Here is a 25,398-nt window from a genome sequence, read left to right as displayed (position 1 = left end):
TTGCTCAAGAAAACTGTGCTAAAATAAGCTGCACTGGTTAAATAAGATGCTTCTGATGTGTGATCCGCTGCACCTGTTGTTTATTCAGCAAGCAATTGACTAGTAAAGAAACCCACACAAACAACTCCCCCAAAACAAATAAACAGAAAAAAAGATAAATCTTGTCATCACTAATTAAAATTTTTAGAAATATTTTTAATAGGACCCAAATACCTTTAAACTCTCTCCACTTACTATGTGTGCCTTTGTGATCATATCATATTCCATCACTTGTCAAGCCACTATTTATTACTTACACAAACACAGTTTAAATGTAATCCAGCAAGTGTATTGATTGCAGTGTGTTGCCTTCTGTGGCAGAAATCCAGTAGTTTCTTTTGTTCATTTATATCGTCTTTATTTCACCACCTCTATAGCATTCAGTTCTTTTGTTACTTTGTTACAGAGGCGTATGAATATACCCTCATCTTCCTGAATTCTTCTGCATAAAGCTAGTGTACCTATACTTTTTTCATACTTCTCCCTCTGTAGATTCTTCCCTTAATATTGTTTCTTCATCATACCTTTTGCTGATTATGTTCAGCCACTTTGCATTTCATTTAAGTTCGTGGCCAATAGTTTAATATCCTATGGAGTGCCAGAGTGATTGTATTTTCTATTTCTTTGAATCACAATGCAAAGGAATTTATTTCTTCTGTTGTATATTTGAGTAAATACTGTTTTGAAGACTGCAATAGTGTCAGAGTGGCTTTCTTACAACCGTTGCTTCAACTTGACATTTTCAATTCAAAAGGTATTTTATTTTAATTTTTACCTTCTCCACATACAGTTAAACTTTTGTTAAAGACTTTATTTGTCTAGGTCTAATAGCATGCTGCTTTCAGTTGAAACAGAGTAGAGTCAGGTGTGTTACTCTATTGCATCATTTTTATACCAATACTGGAATTTTACTTGCTCAAGAGTTGTGTAACTGCATGGAAGATCAGGTTGTATATGTCTGGAATGAACACAGTGTTGTACCAACAGTGAAACAGTGCATAGTGTTGCTGAAATGATGAGCTGTACATTGCCATTTGCTCATACCCCAAACCATACAATCAGACGTGTTGATGGTTAAATACTAGGGCCACAGCTTAGGAATTGCTTCTCCTACAAGCAGTGGAATAGTAGTGAAACATGTCTGGTTGAGCTAACCCCTATGCTCTGGCACTGATGGGAAAGCTGCTGTCTTGGCTGGGCATTGCTGCATCAGCCAGAGGTGTCCTAGCACCCTCCCTCAGACACACCACCCCATTGCTGTCTCACTGGGAAGCAGCCACTCTCACAAACAATTCAAGCAGCTCCTGAAAGAGTCAGGGTTTCAAAGCCAACCATGAATGGCAAGAGGAAGAAAAGGTGATTAGTTGGCAGGCTGGCTAGCTCCTGCAGCCTGCCTTCATGCTGCCAAGGGAGTGAGCAAAGGTGGTTTCGAAATGAGCTGCTGCAACTTGAGTCAGCATCTGCAGCTCTGTGCCCACATCCGTGGCTGGGGACAGAGGCCTTTGCCCAGCTGAAGTCCTCAGCAATGATCCCCCCCTTCAGGGAAGCCCTAGTTTCACCTGCTTGCTTCAGCAGAGCTTGGCAAACTGTGCCATTTGGAATCACAGTTGTCATCTGCTGTGGGAACTACAACCTTTCATAAAAACAAATCAGTTTCTATATGAAAATGGGGAGGAGGTAAAAGCTGGTTAAAAAACCCGAGAGGTTGAGAAATAACCCTTTAAAGTAAAATTCCCTGGTGACAATCGGAGGGAAGATCCTTGCTGATAACTGACTGTCTAACATGCTCTTCCACAATGTATTGAGCCTCTGCTTGCCTCAAATGCAAAGTTTAGATAACTTACAGGACACAAAGCTTCTCTTGCATCAGAGGCAGAGTATTTCTTGATATTCAGAGAAATTCCTAGGCTGGATGTGCATCATATCTACTCCCACCTGCTTAGTTAAAAACAAACATACAAGGTTTCTAATTTTCTGATGCATGCTTTTACTTGGACTTACATTAGAAATGTTTGCAGCTAAAAAATGGATTTGAAGTTTCCCGCCACACTACACAAGTAGCCAGTACATGTATGAGAGGGAGGAGTGAAGGTCCTGGCATAGAGGGTATGTGGTAACTCTCTCAGAAAACACAGCAGGATTTTTGGTTTTAGATCAGCAATGATGTGTAGCAAACACACCAACCCCACAGCTGATAGGCATTAGAATGAAGGCACAGCAGCAGTCCTGCAGGCATAGTTGAGGAGAATAACCTATATATTTAGAGGAAACAAAGAGGTTATCTGTATGTTTCCAAACAAAGGTTCCCCGGTTTTGTAAGTAACCCAGGCTCCTGGCCAAATAGCAGAAGTGGGAGTTTCTGTTTTAAAAAGGAGGGGAAAACCAACCTCAACAGAAAGATTTGAGCAATCTGCAGGAAGAGCTGGTGTTCAGGCAGCAGAGAAAGTACTAATGGGCTCTGCAGTCTCTGGCAGACACTGCAATGGGCGTTATTTAGGAGATATGCTAGTTCCAGTCAATGTACGTATGACAGAGGCTGGGTTTAAGCCTACACTTTCACTCATGGCCTTTACCTTGCTCTCTTCACAAGTGGTCTGAACACTTCAGCCACCTTTTGCTTGCATGGGTTGGGAGTGCTGAGCCTTCAGCTGCGTGGGCTCTGCTGCTCAACAGTTTACCGTAACTTCTACTAGAATGGAGAAGGAAAGACCCATTGTCACAGCCCTGCATACATGAATGCTCACTTCAAGTTGGGCAGGATGTGAGATAAAGAACTGTCTAAACACCCATCTTTGTGTGAACACAAAAGCATTTTCAGATGAGAATTGGTCATGTGCCTGATCGTGTGTATGTAGTGTTTGCACAAGGTTGGACCCAAATAATCTTGCACACAAGTAAATGCAGAAGGTAGCCAAAGTGATGCCCGTTGGGATGGAAATGGTTTTGAAAAGGGATAAAGCTCTGTCCCAGCCACAGGGACAGAAACTGTCGTGGTTTAAGCCCAGCCGGCAACCCAGAAATCACGCAGCCATTCGCTCACTCTCCCTCCCTTCCTCTCCCTGCTCCCAGAGGGATGGGGAGGAGAATCGAAAGAATGTAACTCCCAGGGGTTGAGGTAAGAACAGCCCAGTAACTAAGGTATAACACAAACCACTGCTACCACCAATAATAATAATGATAAGGGAAATGAAATGACAAGGGAAGAGAATACAACCGCCCAACACCCGCTGACTGATACCCAGCCCGACTCAAGCAGTGATCTAGCCCTTCAGGGTCTTTGAAGTACCCTCTCATGAGGTAATGCCAAGGAATGCATGGAGCCTCTGGAATCAGCAGGGATCAGTAGTTCCTGTTTTGGCAAGAGGGAGGATGAACAGCAACCAACAGCCCCTCTGCCTGCCCTTACCTTTAAGGTATGTAGGCAGAGAATTTCTGCTGTATTCTAGGGGAAAAAAAACCAACCCCAAAACCAAACAAAAAAACTCCTAGTCTCATTGTCCCATATTAAAAATAAAGTATTTCTGTAGGCAAAACTCCAGCATTCTTGAGGAAAAAAAAAACCAAACTTTTTTATTTGAGGAAGAAAAATAGAATGGTAAAAACAGAGAGGAAAAATTATGGAAATTAGAAGTGCCCTACTGTAGTGTAGTAGAAATCTTAGCAATAGCATACAGGCAGCATTCATGAAAGGTTTCTATTTTACATTTTGAATGTAGCTTCTGCAGAAATCATGTATCTTAAGCCATAAATTTGTGGTTTAAGATAGAAGAAGTGATTATCTGAACTGATGTTTTTGTTCAGTGGACAGATGGATGGTGGTCACAGTGAGTGTTAGCAGCAGCCACCCAATTTATTCTCTCTGTTTTAATCAAAGTACTTTTGTGTCAGTCATCCTTGCCTCAGGATTATTTCTGTACCTGGACTGCTACTGAGGTTTTTAGGTAGGTTAAGAGTCTGATTGCCAATGCAGGAAATAACAAAGTATGAAAGATCATTACTGTTTCAAATGACTGTGACCTACCTAATTCTGCTGAAGTTAAGATCCTTAGGTATCAAAATTTAAACATTTAACTATCTGTTTCCGTCAGCTATGAAAGAACAGAATAAACCAGCACCTTTTTTTTTTATTTAATTTAACAGTTGGAAAATCTGGATGGATTTTTCTATGCATTATGGAAGGAATCCATTATGCAGTCTTTCCCACAGAGTTTTGATCATTGAAAGTGAAAGTTTAACTCAACAGAGACATTTTCTTTTCCATTCAGATGCCATCTTACAGCCTTTGGGGACTGTAAGACAGATTTGCAAGCAGTTTTGCTTCATTTTGGGAAGTGATAGCAGAGCTACTTACCATGGGCCTGATAAGTAAGAGAGCACTTACTTTGCTAGGATGCAAATGACTGGATTAATGAAGCTTGTAGGAGGTTTCCTAGGCACAAGAAAGGCAATGGGAGGGAGACATCAGATAAGCATCTTCTGAGACTTCTTGCAGCGTTAATAAATTCTTAGAGGAGTGCTTCCATGAATTATAGAAAGACAAGTTATTATTGGTGAAGTTAAGGACCAAAGAACTGCTACATCATCCTACAATGTGAAACAATCATTCTGCTCAGAGGTGTGTTTATAAGACCTGTGCATTAGTCAGTGGATGTAATCCGTGTTCAGAGGCTTTTACTAGCTCACATTAGTAAGAGAAATTACTTGTATTCCTTTTTATTCCTAGCACTGATGCAATATCTACAGTGTGGAGACAAAGTGCCATCCTGTTTACATTTATGCTTCACCAAAGGTTTTGATTAGCAGCCTGCAATTGTGCAACCACACGTAGGCCAAGCATCACAGATAACCCAAAGGCATAACAACCAGCAGGGTACAGAAAATGTTACTGAGGCCCTCATGTGCTCTGCAAAGTTTTATTGTGTCATATTTGAAAGAAGGAGTGGAGCCTAGGCACAGCTTTGTTTGTACACAGAAGTTAATGCATATGTATAATGTAATTTTTGTTTATGAAAAAAAATGACTCGATTTTAAGTTGGCATGCACACCAGGCACTCACAGCTTGGAAGAGTAAGTATGAAACTTATAAGAAGATTACAGAGAGTTGTATTCAACAAGTGAAAAAGATTAACTCCTTTAATAGTGTAAACCACACGTTTTCATTATGTCTAAAATAAAACACATAGGACCTCTAAGAGCGTAACAGAAAATGAAACTTGGAGTCAAGCTTACGTCATGTTAGACATTTGAGTAGTTCTCAGAGAACCCTAAGACAGCAGAAGAACCTGTTAAGAATTGCTCATTATACTTGCTGTTAGCCAGAGAAAAATCAAATCCTGAAGGCTTTTGTTTTGTTAGCTAATTGTTGTACAGAGATGCATGGACCAATATTTAGCCCCCAGACTGATAACTGGCTAGGACCAATTTACTATTTTCAATGTGAAATGGAGTCAGACTAGGTGGGAGGGCAGGAGGGAGCAGCCTGTGTATACGTGGCACAAAGGTCACTGGAAACTGTTGAACCATGATCAAAGGAGTTGTATATTTTTATGTGTACTGCGTGCAACACGTGAGCCTTCCTGCAACTGCAGGGAGCAGTCAGAACTGTTTTACAGTGTAGTCTGTGGGTTTATTTTAAAGCAACAGCATGTTTTGAGTTAAACGGAGGGAGGACTATGTTGTGGTCATGACTAGGTCACAGCATGCAAAGTTCAGTTCCTTCTTCTTGACTTCAAGCAAGCCATTAGATTTCTTGAAAACCAGAAAGAACCATGCTTCCTTTGATAAAACATGAGATACAACCCTGCTAGGTGATCATTGCATTCACATCACCGAGTCCTCCTTAAAGGTTACTGCCATTAAGATCTGCAGACAAAGGTGTCTCAGCCTGCAAGCCAGTTTCTTTACAGCTCACAAACTCTCAGATTCTGCCTCCCATTGTGGTTCTCCTATTTATATAGTCCAGGCACTGGGACCAGTGGCTTCTAGGCTACATCTGAGCCAGGAGTATCTGTGGTCTTTTAAAAAAGTTGAGGTCTCTGTCCCAGTCAAGTCTATAAAATGCAAGTATCAACAAGCAGTCCTGTAGATGTCAAAGGATCCATCGTCTATGTAAGAGTAAACTTGCTGCTTAGGTCTTTGCAAGATAGATGAATTACAGCATAGAGGATTTTAGCTTGGGGTTTTAAATGACCTGTCTAATTCCTGAGGAAAAGCTGGAAGTGCAGCCTGAATTTGAGCCTCCTTTGGACTTCTATCAAAGGGTCCTCTGTGATGAACCTGGTCCAAATTATCTGAAAAGGTTAACATCCAAGATCAAGAACAGAGCTCCAGAGACAAAAGGAGGGTGTTGTTTGTTTGATATTCTCTGGCAGCCTTCTGCCTAGTGACTGGAGAACAGGAACAAAAATCTGTACTTACCTAGAGTGATTTTCCATGTCATCTCCCCATGACAAGTGCCTAGCTTGCTTTGCAAAAGGCAATACTCGGAGCTCACACAACAGCTATCTACAAGCACAGCATCACTGACCATAGATTCCTTATCCTAAACTAAACTCATTATTTCTTCTTATATGCAGATGTCTAATCTACAGTGTACCGAGGCCTAAAGTCCTCTGAGCATTGCTGCTATGCTGCTGCACAATGGCAGGCAGGAGAGGAGGAGAACAACCTGCCCCAGATCCTGCCAGGCTCACTGTTACGCTCTTGCTAAAGCCACCATGTTTCTGTCAAGGAAGCAACCGCGGTTATTCCCAGTGTAACAGGCTGCACCATCACTTAAATAAAAGTAAAATTTATTTGGCATAGGACAGAAAAATAAGGAGAACAAAATCACATATAAAATAAATGTTAAGCAAAAAAAAAAAATATTCACAGAACTAGACTGATATTTTATAAAAAGCTCAAACTTTAAGCATCTGATAAAAACATGTTACTTTCTGCTCTGCGTATGTTTTAAGTTATGTTTCTCAATCTTTCATGATCTTGTGTGGCTTTGGAAGTCCAAATTAAGAGGCCTTCCTTTGCATGCCATTAGTTTACCTTGAAGAGTATTTACCACAAACGAAGTGTATTTCAGAATGGCAACATACTGAAGGGTTACTCCCTTTTTTAAGACATGTGGTTTCTTTTTCTTTTAGTCTGCCTACTCACCTGCTGCATACTCACTCATGTGAGCACATAATATGTGTGTCCTGCTTCTGCTGAGTAATTCCAGCACTCCCCTTTTTGCCAGTGCTCCAGGTTTACCTTTTAACTGAATGGTCCAGCCATTTCCACCTCTCAGGCTACAAGATCCTCATTTTCTCCCAATGTACATGAAGAAGCATTCCATGAAATAACTACACTTAACATGTTACTGGCTATCTTAGGTAAGAGATTCTCCTTGTTTTCTGGTGAATACCATTTGAAAGATTAAAGTTCATACAATATATTTTATAGAGAGTCCATGTACCGCCAAAACAGGTTGTTTGCACCTGACTGAGACACAATGATGTTCACGCTATTGCAATGTGGTATTACACAGATGCAACATTTTATATCATAATTTGTACTCTGGTATCGATAGTGATATTCAGACAATTGGTTTCCATCTCCTTGAGCAATCTGCTCCTTTCCAGCATCCTGTGGCTGAGGGGCCCCATGTAGGTCTCTTGACATTTGACATTCTGCTTGAAATAATGCCAGTTTGATCCTTCAACTATATTCTTTAATTCCAAGGCAAAAAGAACCCTTTCTATTTCCATACTTCTGCACAGCAAATTGTTGTGTTACAATGTATGTGAAGCATAATAGCAGCTTAGTTCCTTCATCCTCTGCTCCAAGAGAAACCCACTTCTACAAGTGACGTATAAAGAATTCTTTCTGCAAGGAGAAACAACCATTTTTTTAAGTGACAATTTAAAGAACTTCTTCAACAGTTCAGTCTTGCAGATTCTTTCAGTGTTGGGAAATGCTGGCTCCTAAACATGAACTTTGCAACCTTATTTAAGAAGCAGTTCATTTACAGAAATATATGTTTCCTGAATCATTAGCTGAGTTTCCTTTAACAACTTTGGACATTAATCACTGTGACCTCTTCTCTCACTAGCTGGTGCAGAAAGTTGTTACCAATATAACGTGTGCTTTTCTTCCAAATATACTGAGCAGAAATTATTGTTACATGGTACAAAAGTAAATCCCGCTTTATTTACTGACTTGAACTAAACAAAAATGAACATCTGCAGCCGTTTTCACACAATGTGAGCTTAGTGATGATGTAAAAAGATAGTTTGAGGTGTGAGCGTTTATAATACAGTGCCATTGAAACAAATCCAGTAAATCTTCTATGTAAGCAGTGAATCAAATTTAGTCCTCTAACAACACTGGAGTCAGCTGGGCTGTATGGATATCAGCGTGAGACACTGATTTTGGGAAAGGGTTAAATTTCCAGAGCAATACCAACAATTGATGGTGGGGCTAACCATTGCCCACCTACACCTCACCTACAGACCAATCCAATAGTCTGTCCATACACTGAGCCCAATCTGAAGTTAGCAGACTGAGCACATTACAACAGAAGGACTTGGCTCAAACACTGCATAATGCTACTGTTGGCACTATTTACACTAGGACTTGGAAGAGCATCACCTATTGATTTTGCTAGTGAGACACAGAAAAGTTGACTAAAAACATCATAAGGCACCATTAATTCAGTCTGGTTTGTGTTCTTCCTTTTTAACACTTCATAGTGAAATAAATACTTTAATACTGATCATACTGTAAATAGCTACTGATACATGAAGCAAGATATTGAATGATAAAATGCTGCACTGTTCTGGAATATACCTAGGGACTTTTATAGCAAAAGATATAAATAATAAAGTTGTTGTTCAGTGAAAAAAATCCTCTTTCTCCATTGTTAAGCTATTTTACATATATGCCAAACATCTATTCTGAAGAGCTTTCTATAGTACAAAGAAGTGCTAAACCCAAACAGCTCAGGTTTTGTTCCTGGTTGACTGAGGGCCTTTTACAAAGCACGTTTTAAGGCGAGACTGAAGTTGATTTGCCAAGTCTTTGGTAGTGGTCCAGAATTTCTGGTCAGAAAACCTTGCTCAAAATATCAAATATAGAATATTTTGAATGATGCAGAGAATTGGCAGAACAATGTGCAGCATTTTCATTGACTTACTCAAAGTAAAACAGTCATGCTGGAAGCAAGTAAGTAAGTGATAAAATACGTATAGTTTCTGGAGGGTTTGTGTTCTGGTTCTTCTTTTTGGCTGCATAGCTATTTGGATATTAACAAGGATTTGGCAGGTCAAGGTACTGAAAATATTGTATTCTTAAATTCAGAATGTTGTTCCTTAGAAACTTATAAGTGCTTCAGTTTAAAAGCATGAATACAATAATTTATCCTTTAAGTTATTATGATAAAAATCTTATTTGGAGTTCTATTCCCATAATAATATCCCAAAGAGACAGGCACTTTAAGTGACACCCATAAAATACATATAGAAATTCAGTATTGTGCTAGGTTTGATCCCTGGTGCACCTGTCATGTGGAGGTCCCACTAATATCTGTTTTAAGAAACTCTTACAGCCATGATCCTGCAATTAGGTGTAGTTACATCCCTGCGCCTGCGCATTTAATTGCGGGTTCAAGACTATAAATAGTAACTTAAAATAGGTCATTAGATATAAAAACGTAAAAAACAGGTATATCATCAAATGCTATCACAGCTAATAAGATTTTGTAAACAAACACTGAAAAGGCCAAATTAAATTTGATCTGGCCAAATACAACCCTGTCTCATCCGCTTCACTGTGACTGTTTGGGCTGTCAGGTAGAAAGGGGATCTATCCCTCCATGCCCACTGACAGAGCAAAAAGTCCAATGCACTAACACTTCAATGGGGTCCAGAACCTTCTCCTCTATATTCCCTAGATTTTGAAGGACTGAACTCATTCTAGCCGTAGAGTGTAATTAGGATTATGCCTCCCATGCTACAGAAACATTTTCTTAACCTACATGACTATTCCTTGAGCAACACCCTCTGAAGCATGGCTGCTGATATAGGCCTGGGAGGGTTCCCAAGGAGTATGTTGAAGACACAAACTGTTGAGAAGACAGAGGAGATTTTCAGAGCTAACCTTCTAAAGTCCAATTAACAAAGAGCAATATTTCAAATCCAGAATTATCATCTTCCCCTAATTTCTAAAGGCATTTTATATGCATTTAGATACTTTTGAAAACGCACTCACACGATGAACTCTTTTCTCATATACAACACTGAAAAGCCATTAAACATATTAACCAATTGTCACAATGTTAGAATACTTTACTCTCTCTTCTATTAATGAAAGCCTTGAAGCTCTCTGCAGAGACTCCTTTCAGCAAAGTTTGAAAGGACAGGCTTAATTATCAACTCAGAAGGCCAAATCTTCCCATTTCTCTTGAACCAGTGCAGACAGCAAATTTTGGAGCTGATGCTCCCACTTGAACCCACAAACCCCAGACCTCCTTCACTACATCAAAGGGCTTTCACTTATGCACATTTTTGACCTAAGCTGCTCTACTGTAATGCCAGTCAAATACAATCTCTCTGACACTTGTGACCTAAGCCCCAGGAAGCTTTTAAAGTCAAAAGCCATCCTTTAATTGTACCAAAAAGCAACTGGAAAGCAGTCTGTGGAGCACTGGTTGTAGCAATGCTTTACAGAAGGAGCCTGCCACTACAGTAATTGCTGCATTTGTACCAAGGCTACTTTCTGAGGACTCTTTGCATGTAGTCTCAGATAGAGGGCATGACAACAATCCAGAACATGGATGGCTGTGAGCTGGTCCACATCAGAGTAGGAAAGAATTAGGTGACTAAAAACACAACACTACTAAAAAAAAAAAAAAAAAAAAAAAAAAAAAGGAAAGAGGGATTAAAAAACCCTCAAAAAGTGAGTTTTTCACTTCTGCTTTTCTTTGGACGATTATCCACAGACAAAAACAAGGCCAGACACACTCCGCTTTCAGGGCAGGATGTGCCATCTATTGTTTAAAATAAGATGTGCCTGGTTAAGATGAAGTGAAAAGGCTTAGGATGAACTCCTGATCACCATGTAGTAGGTCTATGGCTTGCAGAAGCAGACGGGCTGAGTTAGGCATGCAAAGAAGAATCCAGGTGCTTCTGGGCTACACTGTTTTCCCCAGAAACTGGTTTTTAAACAGAAAATAGATTGTACTTTATCATTCAAATATTACAGCCACTGTACCCAAAGTGAATGAAACAGCTTTGTTCCAGTTCTCATTAAATTCAAAGCCAGACCTCCCGTGAAGCTCTGAGGACAGGGCTGGACACAGTAAGCTTGATGCACGTATGTTGTATGTGGTCCACAAAATGCCTTTCATGACAGCCTGCAGTACAAGCAAATAAAATTTATAGCTTTGAGCAAGTACAGTTCAGGAGCTGTATCTATTACTTCTGTAATAGGGACTGAAGTTATTTTCCAACTGACAAGCCAAAAGTGGAAATGAAGCAAAACAGACAACTTTCCAATGATGTGGGTAGGAGAGCTAGTTGAAGGAAACTTGAAAACAGACGTCACCCAAAGATGAGCCAGAACCCATTTCACCTTGGTATAGGTGGAAGTGGTGGGGCACCTCTTTCTTTTCGGCCAGAACCACCTAAAAGAGAAAGAAAGTTTTTGGTGTTACTCCTCCTGGTTTCTTTTAAAGTAGGAGTTTACATCCAAGCCATCAACTCAGTAACTGGCAAAGATCTTGCCTAGCCATTTTACTAAAAAGAGCTTTTTAGAGTTTCCAGTTAGTTTATTAAACAACATCAGAACTTCAAACAGTGTAGAAGAAAGTTTTAAATTAACCTTATCCCCAAATGTCTGAAAAGTATATGTGTTTTAGTCTCTTGTCCCCTACTCAAAACAGATCAATAGCTCTTGATAGCCTTACTATTTTATGCGAACACATACTGTCTTAGTGCTACTTGCAAGACATTCAGATTTTGATTGAAGTGGCAAGCTCTAAATGCAGTAACATTTCAAAGCTCTTAATGTTTTCCCCTATATGAAGATTTTCACTGCAAACTCATTAAATAAAACATTAAAAAGCATATATTACTTTGCCTTTCTTTGTGGAATAATGCGAATGGGATGAAAACTAACAAGGCAAAGTGAAGGATCAGAGACTAACAGGAATTTCTGCTCCAAACCAAAACCTCATAATTTGGAAACAGGAGAGAGAGAGGAACATCTGAGTGTACAGATGATTACAGGATAATTACAAGCCACCGATGTCACTGGTTGTGAAAGAAGTAAATTGATCCTTGGGTGTATCAGGCAAAATACCTCTAATGAAGATAGGAAACATTTATGCTGCAGTAGAGACATGAATGGGAACAGCATGTAACACTGACTGTAAAAGGCGAAATCAAACTGAAATGTATACAGAAGGAACCCTGATGATCAGACAACATAGCTTGGAAGCACAGTGTAATACATCCTTATTTAATCAGTCCAGCAAAACAAAAGCCGAGAGGAGGATATGACTGTCATCTGCCTGTAGAAGAAAGGGCTGACTATAATAGCAGAGGTGGTCTCTTACAATACATATTCCAACTAAAACCCCCCAAAATTCTCCCCTCAGATACAAATTTGAGAGGGTTTGCAGCTGCAAACCTGCATTTAGCTTCTTCTTTGTGGTGGGGAAGAGAGACGAGGCTGTTAGCCTGAGAAGTTTTGAAACCTCAGCATCCAGAGTCTGTTTTTAGGATAATACACTGAAACGCCAACAGCAGAGGTGGAATAAACTTACCTCTGCTTTCATTTCTTGCTAGTTTACTGGGATAACTTCTGTTCATGGGTACATATGGCTCTGGAGGTGGCAAATCAGATATGGGATGAAAAGAAAATCTGCTTTCCCATTCATCTGAAAAAAACCCCAAACAAAACCAAACATGCGAATTACTCGTTAGTTTTATGACACAGCTTCAGGATAGTAAACTGACATTAACATCATGTTTGACACATATTTTATGTTGCACAATGCTTACATAGCCAAGTATTGAACCGGCATCCTACTGGGAAGTCAAGGAAGAAGATACTTTAGGTTAGTTTGAGAATGAAATGCTTTGTTTTTAGATACAGAATTTTCTGATATTCAAACTTCATTGATATACAGAGAAAATTTGAGGCCATTATGATAAAATTTATGGTGACAGAGAAGCCTGTATATAACTAGTGTCAAAAATGAAAAAATATGTCAGTTGTAACATCTCTTGAGACTACAGAGACCCTACTGATGTACTTAGTGAGTCTATAGGATTCTAAAGAATAAAGGAAGCTGATCAGTTTCTTCATTTAAATAATACTAACTGTTTATAAAGCTCGGTTCTGCATTTGAATTTGGAGGCCTAAGGAAGAAGAAAGTGTGGGCTATCTTAAACTTTGTAATTACTTCACTTGGTTGCTTCAGGACTTTGCAACCATGCTTTTCTTGCAATATTGTTATGCTTTATTGCGTAATGTAATGAACAGCTGAGTAAGTTTTGCCCAGCAGTTCTATATATGGTTATTTGCTGTGATCCAAGTTTTCTATGCTTCCTCCCAAAGGCTGCAAGTAGAATCCAGTGTGCAAAAGACCTTCAGGTTCTGAATCCTGCAAATATCTTCTGTATCATAAAATGCGTCTGTGACCCACCTGCCTTATTGGATGTGTGAAGCTGTTTCAAAAGCATGGGTTTATCGAATCAGAGAATAGTTAGGGTTGGAAAGGACCTTAAGTCACCTAGTTCCTATCCCCCTGCCATGGGTAGGGACACCTCACACTAAACCATGTCACCCAAGGCTCTGTCCAACCTGGCCTTGAACACCACCAGGGATGGAGCATTCACAACTTCCTTGGGCAACCCATTCCAGTGCCTCACCACCCTTACAGTAAAGAACTTCTTCCTTATATCCAATCTAAACTTCCCCTGTTGAAGTTTTAACCCGTTACCCCTTGTCCTATCACTACAGTCCCTAATGAAGAGTCCCTCCCCAGCATCCCTATAGCCCCCCTTCAGATACTGGAAGGCTGCTATGAGGTCTCCACGCAGCCTTCTCTTCTCCAGGCTGAACAGCCCCAACTTCCTCAGCCTGTCTTCATACGGGAGGTGCTCCAGTCCCCTGACCATCCTTGTGGCCCTCCTCTGGACTTGTTCCAGCAGTTCCATGTCCTTTTTATGTTGAGGACACCAGAACTGCACACAATACTCCAGGTGAGGTCTCACGAGAGCAGAGTAGAGGGGCAGGATCACCTCCTTCAACCTACTGGTTGAACCAGGATACGGTTGGCTTTCTGGGCTGCAAGCGCACACTGAAGCTGGCTCATGTTCATTTTCGCATCGACCAACACCCCCAAGTCCTTCTCTGCAGGGCTGCTCTGAATCTCTTTTCTACCCAACCTGTAGCTGTGCCTGGGATTGCTTCGACCCAGGTGCAGGACCTTACAGCTCTATTTTCTGCTTACTTTTTCTAACCTGCTAAATGCCAAAAATACCAATTTTGGCCTCCGATAATTAGCTGATAGATTTACTTGCCCTTTACAAATAGAAAACAATTAAAAATAAAAGGATGATGAAACTTTAAAACACAGCAACCTCACCTTTTCAATAAACAATAGCACTGACATTTTCAGCAGGATTCTGGCAATCTCTTCCTTCATCTGTTTCTCAGCTTTAACCTGTTCTGACTTCCAAAGTATCTTAATGTAGCTATCATTTGAATTCATATTAAGAGAATAATCCCACCTTAGGCTGTATTTCTGCACTGTAGCCAAGCAAAGCATCATGAATACGTTTCATTTTTTCAGGTTGTTTTTCAAAGGGTTATTTTGGTGACTGTATTGATGACTTCACAGTCCTGCTCTACATATGGCATATTTATCCTGTTCTCACTTGGCAGAGTTAACTGAGACCCTACTGACACCCCTGATGGTCAGAAATCAAAGGTCTGTACCAGAAACAAAGCCTCTATCCCAAACACTTTTTGACATATGAAGGCCAAAAGCTGCTACACGGTCTCTGTCAGAGGCAAACAGCTGGGTGCATGGCTTACCATCGCCAGGATCCTGGAAGCCGTTCCTCACAGCTGCTGAAGGTGGCGGTGGTGGCGGCGGCGCGGCTGAGCCCGGCCGGTCGGGGGGAAGCGGCGGTCGCGGTCCGCCTCTCTGGTTGTCCAGCCCTGCCCGGGAGGGCAGCTGCGGAGTAGCGGGCAGAGCCCGCGAAGTGCTTCCATTCCTGCTTATGGGAGGAGGGGGTGGGAGTGGACCTGGAGAAAGACAAGAGGCAAGCACACAGATGATGCTTGTACCAGCGGCCTGCATCCCACAGTCTCCCACTCAAGCCAGAGAGGGCAGGCTGCCTTAGGTCCCCTGGCAGGGAGCCACCCTCAGCACCCACTGCTCTGCTCTCCAGGGCTCTCTATGGAGTTAGCGCTGATTTGAAGAGGGGAGAGCAGGGTATACCTAAGCATAAATACACCTCAGCGACCATATTCCCATTTCCGTTAGCTACAGAAACCTCTGCAGACGTACTGGTCCTTGAAGCCACTTTTAAACCACCATAAATTACATTGGCCACAACGAGCAGAAGTTACAGCTGGAATTCAGGGTACTGTGAAGATCCAAACTTAGCCCATTTCCTTTCCATGTACCATAGCAAGGCAAGAGAACATGTAAAAGAAGAGCTCTGCTCTTTGCCCATAGGGGTGGTCATCCCTGGGTGTCACGCCAGGGCCTGCAGTGGCACACAGGGGAATCCAGCCCAGGAATGGCAGCGCTAAGCAGCATGGCATCAGCTTGCTCTTTGTAAACAAACATATGTGCTGCATGCCAGGTTTTTAGTAGTTGGAGGACATCCATCTCCCGCTAAACTGGAAACAGACCTCACACGTAGACTGGCATTCCCAGTGTTTGTGTGTCTGAGTAACTGGGGTGGTAACCTGACAGGTAAAATAGAAATGTACAGCCCACGTAACACAGGAACAGGGCTGTCCTGAGGGCAGAGGAAGGGCGCTTCTCCAAGGAGCCAGTAAATGTAGGCAAGAAAGCTGCTGCTGCCAGGGAGAGAGTTAGGACATGAGGAGATGAAGCAGAGGGTGTGGAGGGCTATGTGTGTTCAAAGGGCTCTCTACCTCTGTTTGGCAGAGTTGGGCAACTGACAATTATGTCCATTTTTATGAAATGCTTCCTTGTCCTGATGAAATCTAGCTACAGACATGCATTTTGAAAAAGAGAGCAGCAGATACCTTGTCTCAAGCAACACACATTGAAGCATGCTTCAAGAAATTGGCTATACTTTGTGGGTTTGGTTCCCCCCCTTCCCCTTTTTCCTTCTTTTTTCACATATTACTAAAGTTTGCCTTCAGGGAATGGTTTCTAAGAGTAAGAAGCACCTAGCAACTTTCAGAATAGTTTTGCTTGCTCTCTCTAAACCTACCTAAACCCCATCATCTACATTCAACCGCTGCAGGAGCATTTACATTTATAATTTATTGCTTACAACTTCCTTCTACTTATTAAGGCAGCAGAGAGGCGGTGCAAATTTGCTAAAACCATCTCCCTCAGAAAAGAGGAAAGCAGCAGTGGAAGCAGGGGAAGCAGCTCTTGGAAGTGTCTGAGTAATTACAGACACTCTCTACAACTTTGATCCATGCTCCCAGTCAAACGCGACAAGATTTCTCTGCTTTATTTACTGCAGGCTGGGCTGGCATTGTGCCATCCTTTGGGCTGGCAACCAGCTCCACAAAGCATGGTCTTGGGGCCATGTAGCTGCATGGCTGCTGTAGGTGCTGTGCTATAAAGGACCAGCGCTGGTTCAAGCAGCTGGAAAACAACACTGATGGCTGTCACGTGTGGGAACTCCCACGACATTTATCTCTGTTCTCTGGGAGGGCAGGTTTTGAGATGATTCCGCATTTTTATTTGCAAAGGATGAAATGAAAGGCAGATCTATGGAGCTTCCCAGGATGGCCTTCTGTGCAATGCTTCTCCCTTCCTGATGTTACAGGGCCTGGCTGCTTGTGCCTAAATGCTCTCACTTCCGACGGGAGAACTATCAAGTATTAAGAGAGCTAAGTTATGATACAGTTCTGAAAAGCTAGGGACAACAGTTGTCACAGAGGACAAGGTATGTTAAGAAATAACCCAGAAGAGACAATTCATAGTCTCATTTGACATCTGCACATGGTAAGTAACAAGTTAGTCACCCTGCAACAGCTGCCATTCCATTTAACAGCTGTCGGCTAGGCCCTTTATTAAAATAATTTGTATTTGGCTGTAAGCGTTCGTGTCTGCCAACACGCAGAAGGTCAGGTTCTGCAAACCTCCATTCACGAGAATGGTATTTACTCACACTAGTTGACTCAGGAAGACAAATGCTGTCACCTATCAGAAGCTAGATAAAACAGCCTCTTTGCATCAAAGAACCTAATGGGGAAATCCCCTGTTTGCAACCCTTTTTTAATTACAGTAATTATAACGAAAGTTGCTGCGATGTGCAAAGGCACACGTGAGCAGGCTGGTGATGCGCAGTGACTACCTTTAAGCCACCGTGATGCCCACAAACCCTCATTTCCAACTGCAGGATCCCTTGTGCCTAGCAGCACTTTGCGTTTCCCCTGCAAGGCAGGTGCGTGCATGGCAGCAGCTCACGGGGGAAGGCGCTGCCACACGCCGCATCGCTCTTCTCCGGCACTTCCGCGAATCGTAGGTGGCGAACAAGCGACGCCCCAGCCGAAGCTAACCGATGCTGCTCCTGGGTCACAGAGGGTGAAGCACCTGCAGGGCTGCACCGGGGCAGGGCGGCTGAAGATTTTGGGTTACGCTTCAGGGGGCACCGCCAACGCTGGGCAAACAGAAACCTCCCCCTTTCCATAAAGCATCGTCACTTCATCCCTTCGCGCCCACCCCGCCAAGCCCGGCACCCCCAGCGTCCCTACCTGATCGGCTGGGGGGGTCTCTGACGGGCGGCGGGGGCCTCTCGCTGGGCGGAAGGGGCAGGGGTCCGGAGCGGCCCCCCCCGCCGCCGGGCGCAGGGCAGGACCCCAGCGAGATGTTCCTCTGGGGCAGCCGCGGCATCTCGTCGCTGCCGCCGGCGACGGGCGGGACGGGGGGCGGCCCCGGCCTGCTGGGGGGCGGAGGGGGCGCCGGGGCGCCGAGGCTGGGCCGGGGTGCGGAGGGCACGGGCGGCTTGCTGTTCTGCGGCGGCGGCACGGGCAGGGCCGCGTCCCGGGCGGCGGGCGGCCTGTGCCCGGCGGGGGGCGGCGGCGGCGGGGGCGGCTTGTCCTCCGACGGCCGGCTCGGGGTGGGCGGCAGCGGCGGCCGCCCGGAGAAGGGGGACGCCGAGCTCGGGCCGGGCTGCCGGAGGAACCCGGCCGGCCCCGAGCTCCGGCTGCCCGGGAACGGCGGGGGCGAGGGTCCCAGGCTGGGCTGGCGGCTCAAGCCCGGCACCGGCGGCGAGCCCCGGTTGTGCAGGCTGGAGGCGATGGGCCGCGGCGTGCTGGGCACCGGGGGCGGCGCGGCATCGGGCTTGGAGCCGACGTCGGGCCTCGGCGGCGGCAAGCGGCTCCTCTGCGGCTCGGGAGCGGAGGTCCGCGGCCCCGAGGGCGGCCCCGGGAAGCGCGGCGGGCCGCTCGGCGGAGTGAAGGGCTTGGCGGCTGCGGGGCGGCCGCCGGGCGGCAGGGCGGGTGGGCGCGCTCCCCCGGCATCTGCGGACACAAGACAGGGCATCAGCGCACGTCGGACAGGGTCTTGGTCCAAGGGTTACCTGACGGGCTGTGTCCTAACGCTCTGCAAGCAGTGAGGGGTCAGCCCCGGCATGTGCACGCACGCCTTCGCGGCACGCAGGAACAGTTAGCAGACTTTTGGTGGCACTGGGGAACCAACACTCCACAGTAGCAGGTTACATCCTGGTAAGGCTTCGTGAGAGACCGAAGCGGCCTCCAGGTAGCACAACTGACACAGCTATCACACGGCAAGCGATAATACAGGGAGAGAAGACATGGTGAAGAACAAGTATTTGATATCATCAACCTGAAAGCAAAGAAATCTTAGCTTTTAAATGGTATTTAACAACAGTGTAGTAAAAGGCTCTTTTCAGCCCTTTCTAGTAGCTGTTATCCGAGGATGTACTTGTGCAAGTTGGAAAAAAGGCAACCAGCTTTGCAGTTGAAGAAGTTCTGTTCTGTGATGCCAGGAACTTTTGTATTACTACAAGTTCCCAAAATAGGCTGTGACACAATAGAAAGTACCAGCTCTGAGAGCCTGTTTTGTACACATGCTGAAAAACTGCATTAGTCTAAAATATGTAAGGTTTGTAACACCCTACAATCCCCACTGCCCAGTCCTCCTTCCACAAGTGTGAAATCCTACACCCTTAACCTTACAAAACTCACTGGCCCCATGTCTCCTTTGTTCCAAGGGGCACGAGGCTTTGCATAGCTGTTTTGCCAGCCAGAAGAACGCAGTGCGCGCCCTGGAGAAGCCTCCAAGTACAGTGTACCAGCCAGCTGGGATGCCTCATGCACTCTCTACATGGCAAATCATGCTGTTGTGGAGCTGACGCAGATGTACTTTCCATTTGGAAAGCAGATCCTTTTTCCTGGTGCACAAGGGAGAATTAACCTGGAATCCTTTTATGCTCCCCCCCATCTCTGGTCCTGCACATCCACAGCTAGGGCAGGACCTAGTCTGCCTGGCTGGACTTTGCAGGTAAATTCAACATTGCTGAGATCTTTAGCTTTCATCAATAACTAGGAGGATGGGTGGGAAGAGGAGTCTCACTTCTCCCTTATAAAACCTAGTATTAACAATAAAACAAGATTCAAGCTGAAAAATGTAATCTCCTAAGAGCCTAAGATATTTGACGGCTTTTTCAACCCCAGCAGGTAATTTACTGCGGTTTATGGGTAATTTATGAAGGCTTTAAACAATGTCACATCTACTTTTTCACATTGGAACTGCAAGGTCTTTCTTACCAGCATCTCGACTCGCAGCAGATCTGAGCTTTGGCATTCCTGCTTGGAAAAGGCCTCCAAGGCCAGGCGGTCCACCAGCACCGAAGCTGCCACCACCGCCACCACCAAAGCCCCCACCGCTGCCACCACTACCTCCTCCAAAGCCACTGCCACCACCTCCACTTGGTCCTTTGGGTTCTGTTGGGAAAAAGATCCCTACGTTAGGCAGAGAAGCGAGACCGATCCTACAGAGTCATCTATTTCATTAGAGCAATGCCTGTAGCTGGGACAAGCTTTCAAAACGCATGAGTCCTTGTTTAGGTTGGATCATTATAGCTACCACCACCACCGCTATTACACCATGGAAGAGGTGGTGCAATAAACATAGCCACTGTGTTTTATTAAGCTACCACTTTCCTTTAGTCTGCTCTGGACTGGAAAGCAGAGAAACTGTCGCTGTGGAGAATTAGGAGTGGACATTGATGGGACCTGTGAGAATATCATGTTGTCTTTGTTAGCATCTTTGTAGCTGCTTGCCATTTCTTTATACCTTTGCTCTCTTCTCCTTCCCTTCTACTTCTCAATAAGCAAACCGAGACACAGGGCAATCTCACAGGAAATGTGGAAGGAAGGGGGAAGATAGAAGCTTTCTTGCTCTTGGAGGTGTCTTCTGGGAACGTGCGGAACCCTGTCACTATTGATGATGTTTCAACATACCTACTTAAAGCCTAGTGGCATTTCTGATTACTTTACTGTAGGTCCAGAGGTGCAGTGACAGAATCATTAGTTACTCATTTTTCCAATAGGCAGAAATTACTTGATCTGCCCTCCCTTCCTCTCCCATTTTTGTCTAAAGCCAATATTTCTGCTGTGAGAAATGTAAAATGGAAGAGTTTCTACTACTACAAATGCAGGGAAGAGCCTTATGCAGAGCACCACTGCAAAATGAGCAGGCCCACAGGCTGGGATATCAGTGGAAGTCAGCTCTCAAATGACAGACTACACGGCTGAGGATCAATTGCTTAATTTCCTGGCATTTCGATTTCCACAACTTTGGGTGGGCAAAAATTTCACTGACTTTAATGTAATTAAAACACATGGATGAAGAGCACTTCTAATAATCCCACCCAGAAAAAAGGAAGAAGAATGTGTTCAGGGTAGAATGTTTCACGTCATTCTTCTCTTTCCTTAAGCATGTTAGCTCAGTTCAGCCCTGACTCACTTGGGGTGTGAACCTCTGGAGAAACGTTGTTACTGTGGTTTAGTCTTTCATCACGATTTGTTAATTCATGTAAACAACAGGCTGCATCATTTTTATCTTACTGTTTACCCCTCCTTTAATCCCCCTGATGCTTTTCTCCAGCTTATTACAATAGCTAGAACATGTACTTTGCTTTCAGAGATAATAATCAAACGTTTAAAAACTAAGTACCTGGCTGACTGCAGGATTGAACCTATGTTTTTTAATTATTCTTACTTGGTCACACTCCTTTGGGCATTTCCTGCTTTCTTCATCATCTTCCTGTCACAGTCCAGCCTTTAATTGCGGGGCCAGACCTGGACTGGGCTGTATCATGTTTGCTCATCGGTCTGTAGAAGCATCTTTTCTCCCTAGGGAATAAACGCTGTTCCTCTGACGTAGCAGGCCCTCCGTAAGTGGAGCTGTTGCCTTGTGCCACAGCACCACGGAGCAGGCTGAGCAACAAGGCTCAGCCAAAAAGATCCCTGCATCTGTCCCTGAGTCACCCCAGGAGCGGCACAACTGCGGCAGTGCAGCCCAGTGACACACAGGTGGGGCTCTGGCTCCTGGCTCTGGTTTTGCTTTGAATGGTGCTGGGGCCATAAACAAGCCATCAGTGTCATGCCAGTGTGCCTTCATTTTTATGCTCTTTATGCAAAAGTAGAGTCTGAAATTACACTGTATTCTCTGTGCTCTCCTCAGTCCTGACAGGGGTTTTGTCTGCCTGCTCTGCTGCAGCTCCTCAGCAGAGCTCTTGGTAGGGTTTGCATAGTTTTGTGATTTAAGCAAGAAAAAGAACTGCTTTTATGGGAGTAAGCAAACGAATTAACAATCACAATTCATAAGCAGTATTTGATTTCTCAACTGACCTAGTCCATGATGAACAGAGTTTATATTTATGCATGCCAACTTCTGGCATTTTGTACTTCTCTTATGGCAGTTTATCTGATGATATATAAAACGATTTTGTGCATTCAGATACGTAGACCCATTCATGCAGAGAGAAACTCCAACATGCAGAATCATACTTACTGTCTAGAATCGGAGCACTCCTGTCGTTAGTAACAGTCTTCTTTAGCTTCTTTCCTTTGGTAATATCAGACAATAGAGCATTTCGCCCTGCTTGTTCTGACCTGCTTAGGGATGGCTTTTCAGTATTTGCCTGCAAAATAAAAGCAAGGAAGCAAAATATGCCTCAACTTCCAGCTAAAATTTCTGCTCAAATACAGTTGTTCTTGAGACTTCAATTTCTGTTTTAACAGCACCGGCGTGGGTAGCATACCACATATGATTTTGTGAATGATGTCTAGGTAGCTGGCCTTGATACTGACTCGAGGCCCACAAACACTGGTGCTATTCTAACCCACACTATTCACCAGAAACAGAACACTTATGGGAATTCACGCTTTTTAAAGTCAAGATCTGTGACCATGAAATGGTGGAGTTTGAAATCCTTAGTGCAGTGAGGAGGGAGTGCAGCAAACCCGCTACCCTGGAGTTCCAGAGAGTAGACTTTGGCCTCTTCATGAATCTGCTTGGTAGAGCACTAAGAGGTTGAGTAGGCTGAGGGAGCTGTGCTGGCTAAGAGCCAGTATGGGAGAAAGAGAAGGATGGAGAGTCAGTGAGGTTAGTGACATACATATGGGCACTGAAAGGGAGTGGAAGTGATGATCCCTTTTGTAGGATCAAACATGAACCGTAAACAAAATGTTGGAGAGCTTTCCCCAGATACCATGCGTAGCCTCAGCCACACCTCAGTGCCTCTGGACATCCCATTGGATATGACAAGAGGCAACAGAGGATGGTGTATGTGGTACGTTTACCTCCTGTAAAACTTACCAAGGCCAGTGTTGGGGGTGGAGGGGGAGCTGGAGGGGGAGGCACAGGCATGGTGGAAGGCTGAGGTCTGTCTGGTCTTTCTAAGAAACCTGCACAGCAAAGCACAGAAACACACAAGGCTCAGAGATTAATAAATCTAAATAAGAAGCACTTAATGTTTTGCTGTCTGGAGAGCAGCTACATCCTTATATGGGGGCTCCCTATATGATCCCCACTGCCACGCAAACTCACAGACATACACATCCAGTTTTGCACACATACACAACCCATGCATTGCTATGGCAATGCACAAAAATGCAGTAATAAAACTGAACTCTGTTTACCCCAAGAATCTTGTTCCTGTGGAAGTACTTCAGGATAATCCCATAGGTATACCATCAAGGAGACATTATCTCTTTAAGATCACACTCAGAAAGAGGTGCTGATCTTTTAAAGCCCTTACAGGTCTGGAATATCCACCCACCACGCACACACTGTTTCCTAGAGCACAGCTCTAGGAAAGAGTCATGCTTCTTCCTTTCTTCCTTCTTTCTCTGAAGACTCCACGCTCCACCCTCACCTTCCTCCTCCTCAGGAGCAGCACACACAGTAATGCTGCGTGCACTTCCCCAGGGAAGGAAAGCAGGCAGCCCAGCCTCTCAGCCTCAGGCTGCTGCAGGGGGAAAAGCCTGGCTGCCAAACCTCAGCCTTCCCTGACTTCCCCGGCTGGAGACCATGCTCCTGCTTTTCCCCACCCCAAGCAGAACTTCCAACCCAGGGCAATCCTAGGGGGGACACACCAGAGATGTGGAACTTTCATTGCAACAAAAACACAAAAAGGAAAAAAACAAACAAAAAAAAAAACCCAGGAAGGACAATCATTGAGGAATTATTTTTCAAGTCACAAGGGCTTTTTGTAGCATTTTGGCACACTGCTCACTGGAACTGTGCCTATCAGATGCTTCAGGGCTTTTCTAATGGGGCTATGGCATTTCAGCATGTCCTTTGCTCTTGCCCATTCACCTGATCCAGCTTCAGTAGCACTGATTTACCACCATTTATATAATATTTGCACAAGACAGGTAAACACAGTGGGAACAGGATTAAGGGTTATTCTCAAGACAACCTCAGGCTGACAGCTGAGGTCCCCGTGGTGGTTATTCACAAAAACACAGAGCTCTCACTTCCTGAAGTCACTCAATTGTTTTTGATAAACCCAAGGAGAACTGTAGTAGCACAGTATCTGCCAAAACAACTTCATGTTAGGTACAGTACCCTCTACAGTTTAAATGAGCATTAGGAAAATGTCCTGAATGGAACAAAATGGCATTTGCAATGAGGGCTCGGGGTGAGTCACCGCCTACAAAGTCTGTAATGGCTCTGAGATGATCCATGATAAGAGGAAAAAAAAAATGGTTAGCAGTACAGATTTATCTTGTTAGATGCTCATGCTTTGAAAGAATTAGAATACAGCTGTAACCCCCACTCCTCCCCAAAAAATAGCTGCTGAGCTGCCTTCCTCATAAGAAACCTTTCTTGAAATAAGACTTTAATGGATTTTGTCTAAAATCTTTAGGGGAGAAAGTGTATGGAAAGGAGCCAGACACATTACCCCAAGCTCTGGCTGCCTATCTGTTAAAAACCATGGAGTTTAAAGCGGAGTGTGGCACCACCACTGTCTCCAGTGCCTGCGGGTTCTCTTCTCCCTTACTGGAGAAGCTGTCTCTCTTTCCAGTGACTGTGAAAGAGCGAGCAGAGCCGAGGGGAAGCTGGTGGCCGGACAGACTGACTGACTGACTGACAGAGAGGAAACCGCGAAGCCAAGCCTACACAGCACAGTGCAAACACATGCGCTTGCAAAGCCCTGCAAACAGACCGGCGTGCTCTCATCAGTCCTCTGGTGCGTCTCCAGGGAAGCACCAGCTTGACATTCAGAGCAGCGGCTTGAATTCAGTTATATTCCCTTCTTCCACGTTGCTAGCTGTAGGTTGTCCCATAAAACTCTGCACAAAGCCCTATCCCTTTCATGATCTGCTTATCCTAAACACAATATTTGCAATCTGAATCCTATTAAAAGCACCAAGACTAATGCTGCTTTGTTCTGCAGCTTCCTGTTTAAAAAAACAGCCAACAGGAAAATTATTTCTTACAGCAGACCACAATCATCCTGTTTCTTAACACAGTCTTTTCACAGCTGCAGTTGTCTTTAGCGTAACTGTGCCATTAGGCTATTTCACCACGGTTTTAACTCCTTCAACTGATTAAAAAGAGAAATTCTCCTCTCTGCACTGCTTGGGGAGAAGAGGCCAAACAAGCCAGGA

General features: G+C 44.1%; 1 protein-coding gene across 8 annotated transcripts in view; it reads right to left on the bottom strand.

Annotated features, from left to right (window-relative positions):
- Positions 1-4,736: 4,736 nt before the first annotated feature.
- Positions 4,737-25,398, bottom strand: part of WIPF1 (WAS/WASL interacting protein family member 1) — a 58,376-nt gene continuing 37,714 nt past the window's right edge. For 7 of the 8 annotated variants that reach the window (XM_065670323.1, XM_065670325.1, XM_065670322.1 and 4 more), the window contains 8 exons: positions 23,099-23,187; positions 22,292-22,421; positions 20,041-20,217; positions 18,004-18,771; positions 15,121-15,333; positions 12,839-12,952; positions 11,644-11,695; positions 4,737-11,425 (listed from right to left, as the gene is read on the bottom strand). In XM_065670323.1, coding sequence (XP_065526395.1) covers positions 11,416-11,425; positions 11,644-11,695; positions 12,839-12,952; positions 15,121-15,333; positions 18,004-18,771; positions 20,041-20,217; positions 22,292-22,421; positions 23,099-23,149 — 1,515 coding nt within the window. In that variant the 5' untranslated portion in view covers positions 23,150-23,187 and the 3' untranslated portion in view covers positions 4,737-11,415. Of the gene's footprint in view, positions 11,696-12,838; positions 12,953-15,120; positions 15,334-18,003; positions 18,772-20,040; positions 20,218-22,291; positions 22,422-23,098; positions 23,188-25,398 lie in introns of all 8 variants that reach the window. The other variant, XM_065670326.1, reaches the window with a different exon arrangement.

Source organism: Lathamus discolor, chromosome 3, assembly GCF_037157495.1.
Source record: "Lathamus discolor isolate bLatDis1 chromosome 3, bLatDis1.hap1, whole genome shotgun sequence".
NCBI classification, from domain to species: Eukaryota; Metazoa; Chordata; class Aves; order Psittaciformes; family Psittacidae; genus Lathamus; species Lathamus discolor.
Note: the sequence above shows the minus strand (reverse complement) of the source record. Positions and strands in the feature narration are given on the sequence as shown.